Below are 16,826 nucleotides of genomic sequence, written 5' to 3' on the forward strand. Positions count from 1 at the left end.
GCGTATTTCAACTGGTTTTTCCCTTCTCTGGGCCTCACTTTTACCTATCTGTGAAATGGGAGTAGGCCTGGGGTCCCTCCGCTTCCAGACATTCTCAGCATCTCTCAAGACCACCCTAGAAGGCAGGTGCTATTCCCTTCTCCTTCCTATTGGATGAGGGAAAAAACGGCTAACTCACTTTCCAAGACCCCAGAGCTAGTAAGTGCATGCTCCATACTTGAACCGGGTGTCTGGCCCGGAGCCCGCGCCCTTAACCTGCACTGCATATTGCAGCCCCCATAACCACAAACGGGGACTGCGGTGCGGGGGGGCAGACAAATCCCGCTACGGCCACCTACAAGCTGCGGGATCCTCGATTCGCCGCTTGCGTCCCCTGAGCCCGTTCCCCCATCCGCACAACGTGCACCCCAACATTAACCTCCACTAACACAGCACTTGGCTGACTGGGAGGAATGAGGCGTGACCGCCAAGCCTCTGCGTGACTTCCCGAGATGGCGAGGGGGGAGGTGGAGTGAGGAGTTGGGGTGTTTGGGGAAAAGGGGCGCGGAGCCCTAACGCGACGGCGCACCAGTCTTTCCATTCCCTTCTGGCGTTGTTTCCTCCACTCAAACGCAGAGCAACTCTCGATCTCCCCCCCCCCCGTTTTTTTCCCAGGCTGAAAAGAGGTCGTGGTCCCTTTAAGGCCCGCCCCTCCCTCCCCCAAAACTTCCCAGTGTCTGCTCTTTTCGATCCCGGACGGCCGGCCAGGCTCGCCGCCGAGCTGGTAGGGGCTGGGGGCGAGGGGTCGGGGCGGGGGGCGGGGGGCGGGTGGGAGGCGCCGCCCGCCGCCGGAGCGCAGGGGGTGGGGGAGGGGCGGAGGCCGGGAGCGTGGCGGTGCGGGGAACGCGACGGCCCGGCCGCCCGCCGAGGGTGTGAGCGGGCGGGCGGGCGGGCGACCCGGAACGCGCGGCGCCGAGGACGGTTCCGCCGCGTCCCGGCAGCGCGCGTCGGCGCGAGGGGCGTACGGGCCGGGCGCGGGGGCGGGGAGGGGAGGGGCCCCTCTCCCCCCTCCCCCCTCCCCCCACCGCATTCCTCTGACGTCGGGACCTCGCGACCCCGCCCTTCGGTGGGACCCGCCCCGCCTCCCTCCGTCGCCACGATCACGTGTTGGAGGCGCCGCCCCCCCCCCCCCCTTTTCGGTGTTTCGCCGGCCTTTTGGGATTTTCCCGGTGTGACCGGGAACTGATTGAGATCGCCGGCAGCCCGCTCCCAACTTTCTCATCTCCCCAAATCTGCGGGCCCGTCGGTCCTGTCCCACCTCGTAGCTCACTGACCCCATTTCAAACTTAGTTTCCACGAGGGCTCCTATTATTTTAGGAACCCCCTTTCCTTTCACCGGAGGGAAGATTCCGAAGCGTCCTTGGGGGGGCGCCCCTATTTCCCACGATTCTGTCCTCTCTGAGCTCAGGATCTCCCGTCCTACCTCCGAGAGACAGCCCCCTAACGCGGGCTCCTGGCTCGACCCCCCCACCCCGCCCCTAGGTTCCGGCTCTTGGGAACGGCGTTGGACCCCGGAGCCGGAGGGAGGGGGGAATCCTCAGGGTTGCCCTACCCTGTCCCCAAGGAAGGAGGGCCCGGACACCTAGGACACCGGGACTCCCCTTTGGCGCACCGTGCCTGTGCTTGGTAGGGGGCCAGCGTCACTACGCTCCCTTACCCACACAGGACTTCCGCGCGGGAAAAGGGACAGTCACCAGCCTGTGACGAGTCACAGAGATCAGGACCGGGGCAGTCGCATGAAAGCCACTGGCCTGGGTGGTCAGGAGTTATCACAGGGACGAGTAGGGACAGGGACCGCTTTCAGAGTAGCGACTGCTGCACGGACAGCGCGAGTGGTAGCTCCGGCCGGAGGGGTTTGTAGCTGGAAGGGCCTACGCGGGCAAAGGTCGAAAGGGGCGTGAAGGGTCCTCCCTTTGTGCAAACTGAAAGGCGCTATTCTGGCTGAATTTAGAGGCGAAGCGGATGCGTGACATGACGCCGGCCAACTTGACAGGGTCCGAAGACAGTCGGCAGCTGCAAATGGTTTTCTCCCGAAAGGGTTAAGTTTGGGTTATTAAAATTCCTCCGGCCCCGTTTAGGATCGAGGTGGGGAGGGAAAAGGTACAGCGCTGGGGACACTGCACTGGCAGCTGCCCCCGTCTCGGGCTGGCCCTCGGCGCGACACACAGCATGTCAATAAATACTCGGGGTACCCCAGGCCTTGGCTCGTTTATAGGGTCGCCCCGCCTCCATAGACGCCTGGAAGCCTATGGGCGCTCGCGCCCTCGCCCCCGATCCCGTCCTAGACTGCGCCAAAGAACGCCCGTCGGCCTGGGGAGGGCTTCCCTTCTGCACCCAATCAGAGACCACCGGTGGTCGTAGCGTCCAAGCGAGGGGACCCTTCCCCCTCGTCATTGACTAATCGGGTAGAGACGCAGGAGATGGGCATCTGCAGTAACCACTGGAGAGAGGCCAGAGGGAGGGCTTTCCTTTTCTCCTTGCCGAGTGGCGCGGGAAGGGGGGAGTCGTGACTGGAACACTAAGGCTTTTCGGTTTGATGGACCAGTGAGGGAGCCAATCCAAGTGGGAAGAAGGCGGGGCTCCCCAGGCGAATGGGGAGCGTTCTTCCTATCAGGGGCTCCACGGGAGGCCAGGCCGTGCCAGAAATCCGACCTATCAAATTGGAGTTTATTTTAAGGCGGCGGGGTCGGGCGAATGACTGGCAGAAAGCACTCGCCTATAAGGAGTGTCCCAGACAAACGAGGGCGGGCCCGGCTGCAGAACGGCGTGGGCTGTACCCAATAGGCGCGCGAGGCGTGCGGAGGCTTCCCCTCCCCCCTTGGCGGGACCAGTGGCTCCCCCTATCGGGTGGGGGCGGCGGGTGACGGGCGTGTCCCTCCCCCAATGAGAGGCGGGGGGAGGCGGGTTCTGCGCCGCCATGTCGCGGAGGCTGCTGCCCCGGGCGGAGAAGCGGCGTCGGCGGCTGGAGCAGAGGCAGCAGCCGGACGAGCAGCGGAGGCGGTCGGGAGCGATGGTGAAGATGGCGGCGGCGGGCGGCGGAGGCGGCGGTGGCCGCTACTACGGCGGCGGCAGTGAGGGCGGCCGAGCCCCTAAGCGGCTCAAGACGGACAACGCTGGCGACCAGCACGGAGGCGGTGGCGGCGGCGGTGGAGGAGCCGGGGCGGCGGGCGGCGGCGGCGGGGTGAGGCCAGGGCCCTAGGCGCCGGGGACAGCCGTGAAGGGAGGGAAAAATTTCCACCTTGAGGGTATTCATTTGAGGGGGGGCGCCTCTGCGCACGCGCCCAGGCCCTCACGCCGTGACGGGGTGGGGGAGGGGCAGGCATTGGGCAAACGGCGGGGTTTGCGCGAGGACAGGCGCTTGCGCGTGCGCGCTAGTCAGAGCGGAGGGGGGGTGTGGGAGGCGGAGGAAGGAGCTCGCGCTGCGGGTGGCGCAGTGCGCAGGCGCCGCGGGCTGGAGTGTGGGGCGGCCGCGCGGCCGTTTCTTTTCCTTTATCGTTTAATTCACTGCCCTCCTGCGCAAGCGCACTACTTGTGCTTGGGCCTCGTGGGCGGGTGGGGGGGGAAGCACCGCGTGAGCGGGAACGGGTGGGCGGTGGCCTTTTCCGCACTTGAGTGGGGAATTTTGCCCGATTGCTATTAAATCTTTATCGCGTCATGGTTCGTGTCGACACAGAAGTTGATCTACTTTGAGGATGTTCCCCTAGAACAGACTGTGCCCCCGTTCTTGTGGGCTGTGAAAACCAGAAGAAAGGCTTGCGAAAGGTCTTTTTAGCCGTGTGGGAATTGAAGTAAGCTTTGGAACCATCACAAGTTTGCTTAAAAGTTCCGGGGCTTAAGTGGGTGCATTTGGTTTGATGAACCAGAATGTTCCATGAGGGTGGGCGTTTTGGGAGGTTTTCGACGTCTTTGGCCTCCTAGTTGGGAAGGACCACCATTTGTTCCTCCTGGCTTGGAGCCCATTCCCTCCTCCCGCCCAAGTTCACGAAGTCCTCTCCCGTTCAGCCATTTGCAGGATTTTCCAGGGTTTGGTGGTGACCTGTAGCTGTGATTTCTAGTGTTTCAATTTCTGCCAGGCCTTGTTGCACACATTTTGAAAGTACTTAAGCTAAATCTTTAACACTTCTGTGTGAGTTACACGGTGGTATTACAATTCGGGACTCCACGGGCTGAGGGAAGTTTGTTCAGATCATATAGCTATGGGGGCGGGGCTGGGATTAGAATTTATGGGCTATGGAACTCTAAACTGCTGAGCTGGTAACCATCAGGCGGGTGTGCCTCCTGTGGTTTGTGTGGTTCATTCCTGAAATAGAATCCAATTCTGCCCCTGTTCCATGGGCTTCTGCTTGGTGGCTCTCAGACAGGAGGTTGGGCCCAGAGCCCAGGAGACATGGAGAAAGTTACTTTCTTCCTGATTCCCAGAGGCGTCTCCCTCTGTGTGGGTGGAAAGATAGTTCTCCTTGCAAGGGAGCCGTCTTGAGTTTTAGTGGTGTGGGTTGGAGTTTCTTTTCTTTCTGAAAGACTTTTCATATCTTATTTTTCCTTAGTCTGGCCTAGGCAGTATTTTCCAACACAGATTTTGGTGGGTGATTAAAGGCTAGAAGTGGTCGAGACTGCCCTGGCTTTCACAGCTTCTGGGGCATGGGTGTTTTACTGTGTGACTGGTCCTGGGGGTGAGTGGTGGGGAACGGTAATGCTTGACTGGGCTTGTTCCACTAGGGAAAGTTCAAAGTTACATTCCAAGAGAATGTTGTGATTCAGACTGCAGCAGAAAACTGTTTGAGTTCTTCCTGCTAGTGCTGTGCCCTTCCTATCTCAGTTGTTTCCCCGTTTCCTTGACCAGTGGGTAGAGAAAAATTCTAGGAGGAATGTAAGATATGGGGCATGTCTTATCTTACATTTTGCCTTCCTCAGAAGCTACAGCAAGAGGGGATCCCTGGGTGGCTCAGCGGTTTAACGCCTGCCTTCTGCCCAGGGTGTGATCCTGGAGTTCCGGGATCGAGTCCTGAGTCGGGCTCCCTGCATGGAGCCTGCTTCTCCCTCTGCCTGTGTCTCTACCTTGCTCTCCCTCTCTCTGTGTATCTCATGAATGAATAAATTATCTTTAAAAGAAGAAGAAGCTACAGCAAGAGGCAGTGGCAAGTGGTCACGCACTCAGGCTCTGTGCTCTGCAGGCCTAAAATCCTTTTGAGGTGATTGGTTTGTATTGCCATCCCTTGTTGTCCGCCCTGTTTGACATTTAAGTGTCTTATCTGATTGGGTTCCCAACAGCACAGAGGACAGTGGGCCTGCATCTTGTACAGCAGGAAATGAAGTTACGATTTTGCTTCCTTTCACAGGAGAACTACGATGACCCACACAAAACCCCTGCCTCCCCGGTTGTTCACATCAGGGGCTTGATTGACGGTGTGGTGGAAGCTGACCTTGTGGAGGCCTTGCAGGAATTTGGACCCATCAGGTACTCCATTCAGAGGCCACGGGTTGGACATAGAAGTTGTTGTCCTTTGTGTCCTTGGGTTTTGGTTGGAAGTGACATGACCAGTTTGACCCAGGGTTCTTTGGCTAGGTCCTGGGGCTTCTCCACTCTTGGGTTTAGCACTTAACACTTTGGGTGAGGTGGCAAGTTCCATGTCTTCCCACCCCCCATTTGTAGCTTCTAGTCCACATTCTCTCACGTAGCAAGTGTTTTTGTCACATGTTAGGCACTGGGAATAGAGTAGCAAATGAAACTGTTTGGGGGCCCCTCCCAGATAGCTTCCCATCCAGAGTGATTAGCACTGTGATAGGAAAGCCCAGGAGCCTGCGGGAGGCATCTGACTCAGCCAGGGGAGGAGGATTCTGGAAGGCAGGCTCCCCAGAGGAGGTGATGCCTACGTCTCTTTGCATGTTGTGCCACTTAGGGTGCAGGATGTTCAGGTCAGGAAACCATGGTGGGGGTACAGAGGAGTCCAGAGAGATGAGTCTGTTCAGGGAATATCTGGAATGCCACTTTCTTGTTCATATTCTCCTGCAAGGGCTGAAATATATGTGTTTTTTTCTGCCAGCTATGTGGTAGTAATGCCTAAAAAGAGACAAGCGTTGGTGGAGTTTGAAGATGTACTGGGGGCTTGCAACGCTGTGAACTACGCAGCCGACAACCAAATCTACATTGCTGGCCACCCGGCTTTTGTCAATTACTCTACCAGCCAGAAGATCTCCCGGCCCGGGGACTCAGATGACTCCCGGAGCGTCAACAGCGTGCTTCTCTTTACCATCTTGAACCCGATCTATTCCATTACCACGGTATGTGCCAACGAGCCGCCTTTCAGATGCTTTCGTGAGCCTCTCTTCCTCCCTTCCTCTCCCCTGAGCCAGATTGACCTGCCAGTGCCTTTTCATCTTGCCTGTATGCTTTCTACAGGATGTTCTTTACACTATCTGCAACCCTTGTGGTCCTGTCCAGAGAATCGTTATTTTCCGGAAGAATGGAGTCCAGGCCATGGTGGAATATCCTTCGATGGGAAGGGGGGTGTTCTTAGAGCTGGGGGTGCTCTCAAGGCTCAGCAGGAGTCCATCCTTTCAACCAGCATGGAGCTCCTGATGCCTGCCATGTGCCTGGTTTCTTCACAGAGCCCCTGGTCTGATGGGAGGGATCGTTAAAGAATGGGGCGTGTAGTGTGAAAGCTCAGAGTCTAGGGTGCCACGGGGGTGGGGGGTGGGGGTTGTCCAGGCTTAGTCAAAGCACATGGCACGGGAGAGAGGAGTGGGCAAAGGAAAAGTGGCTTGGCCTGGGATGGTGGCAGAGGGAGTTGCTGCCACCTGTGGGTCTTGGGTTGTGAGTGTAGATGACAGGAACTCCAGACAGTGACTGCCCACCTGGGGCAGCGCTCCAGCGTGTCTCCTGCAAGCGGCTAGTGACTGGGCAGTGAGCTAAGTGCACATGCAGTATATGGTTTTTGGGGATTCCCTTGTCGTCCTCCCGTGAAGCCCTTCCCAAAGCACACCCGTCTCGGGGCTTTCCTTAACTTTATGCACATTTGACTCTGTGCAGAGTGCCCAGCGGGCCAAGGCCTCGCTTAATGGGGCTGATATTTACTCGGGTTGTTGCACTCTGAAGATTGAATATGCGAAGGTAGGTCTGGGAAGTGACTGCCCCTTGTCACCTTCCAGGTGAACTGGGGCCTGGCTAATTTCAAGCTTTGTCTTGTCCCTGCAGCCCACACGCTTGAATGTGTTCAAGAACGATCAGGATACTTGGGACTACACAAATCCCAATCTCAGTGGACAAGGTAATCCTGATGGCCACTTTGTTCTAAACACACCCGCCTTGCCTTCACTCGACTAGTGCACTCCATAGACCGGGGCTCAGGGTTATGTAATGCCATTGGGCTCCCTGTGGACATGGGAGGGCCTGGGGCGGTGGGGCGGTCAGCCCTTGGAAGAGACGCTCTAGTGGGAGAGGCTGAATGAGGGGGCCTCTAGGTTCTAGCTGCTGCTGGGGGCCCTTTGATGTGCCTGAGGGTGTAGAGCCAGGGCAGAGGCTTGGACGGGGTGGGGGAGCAGGGCCTCGTTGAGCACAGGGCGAGGCAATGGCTTACATAAACCAGCAGCAGCTCCCAGATGGATTCTGCTGCTTCCCTTCTAGGAGCCTGCCTAGGGTCACTGACTCTCCATCCTCACTGGGCCAGGAATGGTTCTCTTGCTCTCCACTATCGAGAGGGTCTGTTGGGGGAAGGGTGGGGGCAGAGTGGGGAGGTGATGAGGGCTCCCAGGCCCTTGGAGGAGAGCCTTTGAGCAAGTTGACTTTGTGGAGGTGAGACACCCTGGATTGGAGCAGGGTGGACACGCCTCACCTCCCTTGTAGCGGGGACTCAACATCTCTACGGGGGGCCCAAATGGACAACCCCCTTCCTAGAATCTGTCAAGAATGGTTTGCCTTGGATAGGAGGGAGAGGTGGAGGATTGCCTTTGAAAAACAGCGGCACCCCCTCAGCAAGACCATCCATCTCTGTCTATCTTGGTCTGATACGTCGGACTAGGCCACGGGCTGAGGGAGGAGGCCGGTTGCTGACCTCTCAACGGGCCCTGGGAGGCCAAAGGCCCCCATTCCTAGGCGGGCCTGTCTTGCTCGCCCTCACAGCTGGGAAGCAGTGGGCAGGGTGGGCTAGACTCTTCCCCAGGACCCTCACAGTGGGCACTGTGGGCCTGGCTGCCCCTCCAGAGGTCAGAGGCAAATTGGTGACCGAGTGAATGTACCAGAGCGGGCAATGGCATTACATGACCGCTAACAGAAACATGGCAACCAACCATTTCTTCTCCAAGGAACATAATAGAAGATGTGCAGACCGGCAGGGGCTAGTGGCAGGGGCTGGCTGTGCATTGGTTTTGATGCCTCTCAGCTCTGGCCGCCCCGAGGCTGGGGGGCAAAAACGAGAGCTGATGAGGTGGCCTGGAGTGAGGGCGGTGCTTCGCCACCCCTCGGGAACCATACTTCAGCGGCTCTGCCTCTGCACATTGCTCACCAACACACAGGGTAGAAACCACTAGCTCTTCCTGGAGAGAACAGAACACGCAGCCTCCACCACGTCCCCAGAAACAGCCGCAGACTTGAGCTCACTACATCAAGAACACCACACCGCGCTCCAAGGAACAGCTACAAGCACAGAGACAGAGGCAGACAGAGACAAAGAGAGAAAGAGACGCAACATGGCAGCAGACACTGCTTTTTTACTAAACATTAAAAAAAAGTCAAAATCCAAGCAAACTTGAACCCGAGAATGTACACAGAAGTAGGAAACACAGAGAACAGAGCTCTCCCAGCCAGCCAGCGGCGCTCTTTTCGGAGAACGTTTCATAGACCGAAGTAGATTCCATGGGCCTCCAAGACAATAGGATCCTCTCTCCATTCCTCGCCATATGGGTTGTTTTTTGGTTTTTGGTTTTTTTAAGTCCTTTGGTTTGGGGAGGGCCTTTTTTTTGTTCTTTTCTGTTTCGATATTTTTATTTTTTCCGCAGTCATCGGCTGCCAACATAATCTGCACCAACTGGAGATCAGAAAACAAAAAAAAAAAAAAACTTAAACCACAACAAAAAAAAAAATCAAAAAAACCAAACAGACCTAAAACCAGACAGCCAAACAGCTCAGAGGTACACAGTTACCTGCTGGTGGGTAACCGGGCGCGCTCCCAAGGCCAAAAGCGCGGGCATAGTGGGGCCACTGGCACACTTCATAACCAGGAGACACGCACACGGAGCGCTACACAGCCAGAAGCACCGCACCACCGCACTGCAGCACACAATGTGAGGAGCTGACAACATGGAGGGACACTACCCACTTCATACACCTTTATTTTCCACTTTCTGGTATCTTCTGAGGACAGAACATCTGTGAGCCATTTTTGATTTAATCAAAACATTGACTTTTAAAAAACAATTCTTAAAAGAAAAATTGTAGCGGATGTGTACCGTAACTTGTATTTATGACTGTAAAACCATGTGATGCAGGGTCGCAGTGTATGTTTGATGGGACGCCATCTTTCAGAACTGTGCTAACTCACTGTTGAAGCGTCCAATGGTAAGAGAAAATACAGATTTGTTTTTTGTGACAAATGGACATTGTACTCTGTACTTCTGCTGTAAGTAGCCCTTTTCCATCTTTGTAATGACTGATTGTTGAAAACAAAACCCAGGCCGGGTGGCAGGAAAGGGCAGTGGTCTCGAGCCATGGGTTTTGGAGTCAGCCAGACCTGGGTTCAAATCCTGGCTCGGCCACTAACTTGCTTTGTAACCTTGGGCCAAAGTGTCTTTTAACTACTCAGTTAAAAGTTGAGTGCTCAGGTTCCTTATCTGTAAAACGGGGGTAAAATAGTACCTACCTCATAGGGTTGTTGTGAGGAATTTCAGAAGCGGTGATGTCTGTAAAGCGCTTAGCAACAGTGTCTGCCACTCGAGCGCTGAATTCATGTAGTAACTATGAATTGCAGCTGGGGTCTGGGGTGGATCTGCGCCATTGTCGGGGTCTGAGAATGTTGATGCCTTGTACATGACTGCTCAATTGAACTGGTTCTGTTGTTGCCCTGCTTGTCCTTTCCTACAGTCCCCCTCTCCTCGGGTTGGATGTAACATGGGGGAGGGGAGGGGATGAGGTGGGAGGGGGGATCAGGGTAGACAAAAGAAAGGGCCTAGAAAGTGGGGCCTAGAGCTCCTAGAACCTTGGAACTTTGGGGGCCAGATTTTATCTTTCTGTCCTGCTTCATCTTGGTGGATTTCTTGCTCAGGCTCCTCTCCCTTTATTGGGAGTTACTTAGAAATCTGTTCTTGGCTCCATAATATAACAGCTTCTGTAGCATCTGCAGGTTCCCCAGAGGGCCCAAGAGCTGGCCTTCCCATTTGGGCCAGGGCAGGAGAAAGCCCAGAAGCTGGCCTCATCCTTCCCAGAGAAAGGAAGTCTGCTGTTTGGCATGGGCAGGGGAAGAGAAGCGGGCTCCATCCTTGAGGATGGGCTTCATGCCCACCCTGGGTCAGGCCACAGGAAGGAGGCCCCAGCAGCTCCAGTGAGGAAGGGAGGGTTTGCTTAAGGCTTGCAGGAACTGAAGGGCTTTGAGGTTAGCCTCTAGTCAGGAGGGTGACCCTCTTTGTTCCACGTTAGCCTCTGACTGCTTTCTCTGTCCACAGGTGACCCTGGCAGCAACCCTAACAAACGCCAGAGACAGCCCCCTCTCCTGGGAGATCACCCCGCAGAATATGGTGAGGGCAGGGGGTTCCCCTCCGTGGACTCCCGTGGCTCATGTGCCCCTGCCCGCCGCCCGCCGCGCAAATTCTCACCCGTCCTCCCTCTCTTTCCTTCCCACCCCCCAGGAGGGCCCCACGGTGGGTACCACAGCCATTACCATGATGAGGGCTACGGGCCCCCCCCACCTCACTACGAAGGGAGAAGGATGGGCCCACCAGTGGGGGGTCACCGTCGGGGCCCAAGTCGCTACGGCCCCCAGTATGGGCACCCCCCACCCCCTCCCCCACCACCCGAGTATGGCCCCCACGCCGACAGCCCTGTGCTCATGGTCTATGGCTTGGATCAATCTAAGATGAACTGTGATCGGGTCTTCAATGTCTTCTGCTTGTATGGCAATGTGGAGAAGGTGAGCCTCTGTCAGGTCCGTTGCTTCCCTTACAGACCTAGCGGGCTGAACCTCAGACGTCCCGGTGGGGGAAGGAGCCTGGCTGGGAGCAGGCTGATGCAGAGAGGGTGGCTCGCTGAAGCAGGCGGCCAGCTGCAGACATTTGGTTTGTCCTCACCGTCGGCGTTGTGTTTTTTAACCGGGGGTGTTAACCAGGACTTCTTCATGTGGAAGTATTAACGTTACACGAACGTTTATGACTTACAAAACTATTGTGGCCGAAGATCATCGTGTGAGGATTTTCTTCAGAAAACTTATGATGATCTGGCAACACTGGCCTTCCTGCTGTGCCTGTAGGAAAGGTGGCTGTGCACCTCTGACCGGGTGGCTTGTCTCGAACCCAGCTGAGTCCTGAAAGCGTCTAAAGAGCTCCTGGCCCCTGGCTTGGCCCGGGGCTCACGGCAGTGACAGCTAGCACAGGTCAAACGTTCGTGGCATTGAAAGGGCTTGAATCATAGCAACTTGCCCGTTCCTAGAATCCTTGATGAAAAGTCAGGGCAGCGGAGGCACGGAGGGTAAATAATTTGCCCAGGTTCACAGACCTTTACGTAGAAGCCGGATTTCAGGCTACAGAAGCTGGCTTTAGCGCCTCTGGCATGGGTTCTCACGGTCGTCGGTACTGTCACCCACGGCGGTGTGTCCCATTGTGGCCCGCCCTCCGTAGACCGTGTGCATCTGTTTGTGAACAGACGATGACAGAAGTAGCTGCTGTTTTCTCCCTGTGCCCCCAGCTTTTGTTGGGCTCCGTTAAACAGTGCACACATGGGTTACATCCTGAGGTGACAACACTGCCCGTTGCGCTGAGCCCTAACTATGGGCCAGATGCTCTTCTCTCTGCTCCGGATTCCTCTTTCACATGTGAGGAAATGGAAGCCTCGCTCCAGAGCCAGGAGTTCCTTGCTTTTAACTAGCTCAGACGTGGTGGGAGAAGGGTCTCTGAGAGCTGGGCAGCAGTGCTGATCACGGTTGCTCTCCTTAAGGTGAAATTCATGAAAAGCAAGCCGGGGGCCGCCATGGTGGAGATGGCTGATGGCTATGCTGTGGACCGGGCCATCACTCACCTCAACAACAACTTCATGTTCGGCCAGAAGCTGAACGTCTGGTAGGTACTGCGTTTCCTCCGGCTTGGGAGCGTTGGAGAGGGGCCGAGGAAAGAAGGGAATTGGAATGGGGCAACTCTAGCAAGGGCCCGGCAGGAGCATAGCGCAACTGGGTGCTTGTTCAGGCAGGAGTTGGGTGCGGTGGGCAGGCTCCCCAGCTTTCAGCTGAAGCAGGGGGAGAGAGCTGGCCTCACCTCAGCTGTGGCGCGCAATGCCCCGGAGGCGCACAGTGTTTCAGATGGGAGCGGGGCCAGCGTGGTGGGCTTGGGGTCTAACAGAACTCCCCTCCCCTGGCACAGTGTCTCCAAGCAACCGGCCATCATGCCCGGGCAGTCTTACGGGCTAGAGGACGGGTCCTGCAGTTATAAAGACTTCAGCGAATCCAGGAACAATCGGTTCTCTACTCCGGAGCAGGCAGCCAAGAATCGCATCCAGCACCCTAGCAACGTGCTACACTTCTTCAATGCACCTCTGGAGGTGACCGAGGAGAACTTCTTCGAGGTGGGTGCGGCGGAGGTGGTCCCTCACCACCGCCATCTGGGTGGGCCGTTTTTTGTTTTTTTTTTGTTTTTTTGTTTTTCAACCAGTTCCTATTGAGCCCCGGCCCTGCCAGGCCCTGGGTTGGATCCCAGGGCTGCAGCAGGGACCAGGATGGAGTGGCTGAGAAGGGCATCAAACCTCTAGCAATGGTGAAGTTTGCTATACTGTTTTATTATTGACAAGCGAGAATGGCTGCATCTTTGCTGAAAAAGGTTTCTCTGTGTCTGGGTGATAGAGGCATGATCAGAGTCCAGTCTCAGAGCGTCTACGTAGTCAGGCCCTCCCGTGCCTAGATAACATCAGAAGGGAGGCTCTTATTAAGGCCTCATCAGAGGAAACTGGAACACTGAGGGGGAGGTTGGCTGACTGGCAGGGTTGGACTTCAGACCTTGCTCTGGCCCGGGGTGTTGCACATGAGTTCAGCAAACACTTACTGCCAGTACACCCAGGTGAGAATTTGAGAAAGCAGTTTCTATTTAATGATGGTAGTTAGCAGTAGTAAGAACACAGTTAAGAGTGGTGTTTCTAAACCTTTTTTTAGTCATGGGGATACCTTAGAGTATGTTGTGTGATCAGAGCTTAAAAACTGTCCAGGAAGGGGGATCCCTGGTGGCTCAGTGTTTTGGTGCATGCCTTCAACCCAGGGCATGATCCTGGAGTCCTGGGATTGAGTCCCACAGGCTCGCTGTGTGGAGCCTGCCCCCCCCCCGCCCCCAAATGAATAAGTAAAATCTTAAAAAAAAAAAAAAAAAAAAAAAAAACGTCCAGGAAAATAAGTACTCTGTCATGGGCTGAGTCCTGCACGTGATGTTCCTGTTTCTGAATCCATTTTCTGTGTCTTGCAGATCTGCGATGAGCTGGGAGTGAAACGGCCATCTTCTGTGAAAGTATTCTCAGGCAAAAGTGAGTAAAGTGTCCCCACCTTTCCCTGTTCTTTGGCTGTAGGTCAGTGGCCCCCTGCTTCCTGCTCAGGTTGGCCTAAAACTTTTGCATTTTGATCAGGTGAACGCAGCTCCTCTGGGCTGCTGGAGTGGGAATCCAAGAGCGATGCCCTGGAGACTTTGGGCTTCCTGAATCATTACCAGATGAAAAACCCAAGTGAGTATCTGTGTGTCCTGTAGTCATCCCCCTGGTGGCCTAATGGTGGTCTGGCTTCAACCCAGAGCTGTCCTCCTGCTGTCAACATAGGACCCCAGAGATCTCTTCACTGTTGCTGACATGGGCAGGCAGTACCTGGTCACCAGGAGATTAGCCTGATGGTCCCCATGGGAGGGAGGGCTAGCCTGGCTGCTTGCCACCACCCACTGCCAGCCTGAGGGTTACTGAGACTCCTCCTCCAGGGACTGGCATTCTGTGCGTCAGAAGCTGCCAGTAAACACTCAACACTGTCTGTTGCAGAGGCTGGCTCAGATAGTACCCAGGAAGGGGCTGTTCTGGCAGCAGGGAACACCTGCCCACTTAGGCCCTGGGCCAGCTGAGGAGCTGGGAATGGGATTGTCCATGGAGTTGAAGGGGAGGGGAAGTGCCTTCACTATTGGGCTTGTTTGCGAGGTTCATGGTGGGCAGTGACCAGGGACCGGTTAGATCCCTGTGGTCAAACTGCAGAAATGGAGGGGAGCCCAGCTAAACCTCTCTTTGTTCTTTGCAGATGGTCCATACCCTTACACTCTGAAGTTGTGTTTCTCCACTGCTCAGCACGCCTCCTAATAGGTGCCCAGGAAGAGTCCCATCTGAGCAGGAAAACATTTTTCCTTTATGCTGTTTGTTTTGTTTCTGTTTTTTTTTTTTCCTTTGCAAAGTTCCTGTATTCCTTTTTTTAAATGCTAGGTTAGTGGGCTTAACCATAACGGAAACGCTGGAAGTCTGGAGGGGGAGGGGAAGGGGACCTGATATCTCCCAAGATTAACCTTCACTTTTTAAAGAATTATTGTACATGTGATTTTTTTTCCTGTTCATACATTTGTGCTGCCTGTGTACTCTTAGCACATTTCAATAAAATTGTTTGGAAAATAAACTTCGTGCTTACTGGGATCCTAGGGTGTGTCTGCTTCCCTCCCACCTGGTCTCTTGCGGAGGAGCAGGCAGGCCAGGACACAGCACAGCTGCAGGCCCTTGGGAGATACAGGCCCAGCCGGCAGCGGGCCAGGCCGTCGCAGCCCTGGGAATGCTGCTAGCAATTAAGCAGTCTGTTGAAAATCTTGGGAGGTCTGGTGGTGGTCTTCATGGGCCCTGCCCAAGCAAGCTGAATCTAGTTGGAGAGTCACTTAAAAGGTAAATGGTGCTGAAAATACTAAAAACTTCAAGAGATTAAAGAAAAAAGCCTTAATCCTGTCCAGTAAATACTTTTATGAGGTTTTATTTTCCAACCTTATAATAAAAAGTGAAATTCTGCTTCCCAGCCCCTTTAACAATTTTTGGTGTGCTTCCCACCACAAAGTTTTACTTTTAACAAAACCCTTTATACTATACAGTGTTTTGTATCACATACAGAGCTTTCTCCTTTTATCTTTACCCCTGCAGTGTGTCATAGGGATGTGTCCTAATTTCCCTCGTCCTAAAGGGAAAATCTAGTTTCTTGCTATTGTAAACCATTGCTATATGTATGCAAATACCTCAAGCCAACTTCCCCATACTCATCTGGAGGTAAGTTCCTAACACTGGAATTGCTGACTTAAAAGATACTTCCTGGGTGGCTCAGGCTCAGTCTGATGGTTGAGCATCAGACCCGATCTCAGGTCTTGGTTTCAAGGGTCATGAGTTCAAGCCTGGCGTTGGGTTCCACACTGGATGCAGAGTCTACTTTAGAAAGCTAACAATTGCAATGTGGTAGAACTCTTGAGATTGTGGTAAATGGGAACGTGTGTATATGGTTGGAGTGGGGCGTGGGGGAGGGAGGGCTGTAGGTGGAAGGAACCTATCTTAAAGACCTTGATTCATGCTGGAAGGAAGAAATAGTCTGCAGAGAAGTGCAAAGGTCAGTTCATTGCGCCTTTTTGATGCAGATGCACCTGGAAGCTCACTGGGGCGCCTGGTGAGCTCAGTCTGTGGAGCATGCTACTCTTGATCTCAGGCTTGTGAGTTCAATTTCTTAAAAACAATCTTAGAAAAGAAAACCCACTTTGGTAATTTGCTGTGAAGTTATTTAAACTGATTATTAACATCTGAAGTCACATGGCATTTATGGAACGAACAAACTGCTTCACCAGGGTTTCAAACAACCTTTGCAAAGGAGAAACTACAGTTGCCTTGCAGCCATAAACTTCTAAGTCCTCTAGGATTTGTTTTCAAGTAAATCATGGGGGTAAGAATGTTTTCCCGTTTTGTCTCCCAGCACCCAGTCTTGTTTTGTTTTTTAAGATTTTATTTATTCAATGAGAGAGAGAGGCAGAGATACAAGCAGAGGGAGAAGCAGGCTCCATGCAGGGAGCCCGATGTGGGACTCGATCCCGGGACTCCAGGATCATGCCCTGGGCCAAAGGCAGGCCCTAAGCCGCCGAGCCACCCAGGGATCCCCCAGCACCCAGTTTTATCCCTTGTCAGTTTTGAAGATCCTCTGTGTATGTATTGTACTCCATGCACAAACAGTCATATATAACTGTCTTTTTTACACCAACCAATCATGCTAATTCTATTCGGGTGCCTGGCTGGCTCAATTGGTCAAGCATAGGACTCTTGATCTCCAGGTTGTGAGTTTGAACCCCATGCTGGGTATAGAGATTACTTTAAAACATCCTAAACAGGGGCCACCCAGGTGGCTCAGTCTGTTAAACATATTCAGCTCAGGTCATGATCCCGGGGTCTTGAGATCCAGCATCTGGCTCCCTGCTCAGTGGGGAGTCTGCTTCTCCCTCTCTGGCTTGTGCTATCACACACTTGCTCTCAAAGAAAATCTTAAGAAATAAATTCTAAAATTTAAAATTGTTTCCTATGCTGGCGTCTGCACAGTGGCTTCAGAGCTTCCCATTGTATAGATAACCATAAACAGTTCTCTGTT

At 54.4% G+C, this 16,826-nt stretch overlaps 1 protein-coding gene across 3 annotated transcripts; it reads left to right on the plus strand.

The window, feature by feature from the left end:
• The first annotated feature begins 696 nt into the window (after positions 1–696).
• Positions 697–14,846, plus strand: HNRNPL (heterogeneous nuclear ribonucleoprotein L). Of its 3 annotated transcripts, XM_055310779.1 has the most exons (13): positions 2,942–3,220; positions 5,376–5,494; positions 6,081–6,318; positions 6,437–6,522; positions 7,051–7,147; positions 7,232–7,304; positions 10,690–10,761; positions 10,873–11,153; positions 12,173–12,294; positions 12,592–12,793; positions 13,678–13,735; positions 13,835–13,930; positions 14,481–14,846. In XM_055310779.1, exons 1-13 carry the CDS (start codon positions 2,957–2,959, stop codon positions 14,537–14,539), a joined length of 1,767 nt encoding a protein of 588 aa, XP_055166754.1. In that variant the 5' UTR covers positions 2,942–2,956; the 3' UTR covers positions 14,540–14,846. The 3 variants fall into 3 exon arrangements, with proteins under 3 accessions (XP_055166755.1, XP_055166754.1, XP_055166753.1); XM_055310780.1 differs by lacking the exon at positions 2,942–3,220 and adding an exon at positions 697–763 and having other exon boundaries at positions 10,690–11,153; XM_055310778.1 differs by having other exon boundaries at positions 10,690–11,153.
• Positions 14,847–16,826: the final 1,980 nt, after the last annotated feature.

The sequence above is a fragment of the Nyctereutes procyonoides genome, unplaced genomic scaffold, assembly GCF_905146905.1.
Source record: "Nyctereutes procyonoides isolate TBG_1078 unplaced genomic scaffold, NYPRO_anot_genome, whole genome shotgun sequence".
NCBI classification, from domain to species: Eukaryota; Metazoa; Chordata; class Mammalia; order Carnivora; family Canidae; genus Nyctereutes; species Nyctereutes procyonoides.

Coding starts and splice junctions, on each gene's coding strand:
- HNRNPL (XM_055310778.1), top strand. CDS start 2,957: ATGTCGCGGAGGCTGCTGCCCCGGGCGGAGAAGCGGCGTCGGCGGCTG. Junction 7,305..10,689: donor TCCCAATCTCAGTGGACAAG/GTAATCCTGATG, acceptor CTCTGTCCACAG/GTGACCCTGGCAGCAACCCT. Junction 13,736..13,834: donor GAAAGTATTCTCAGGCAAAA/GTGAGTAAAGTG, acceptor CATTTTGATCAG/GTGAACGCAGCTCCTCTGGG.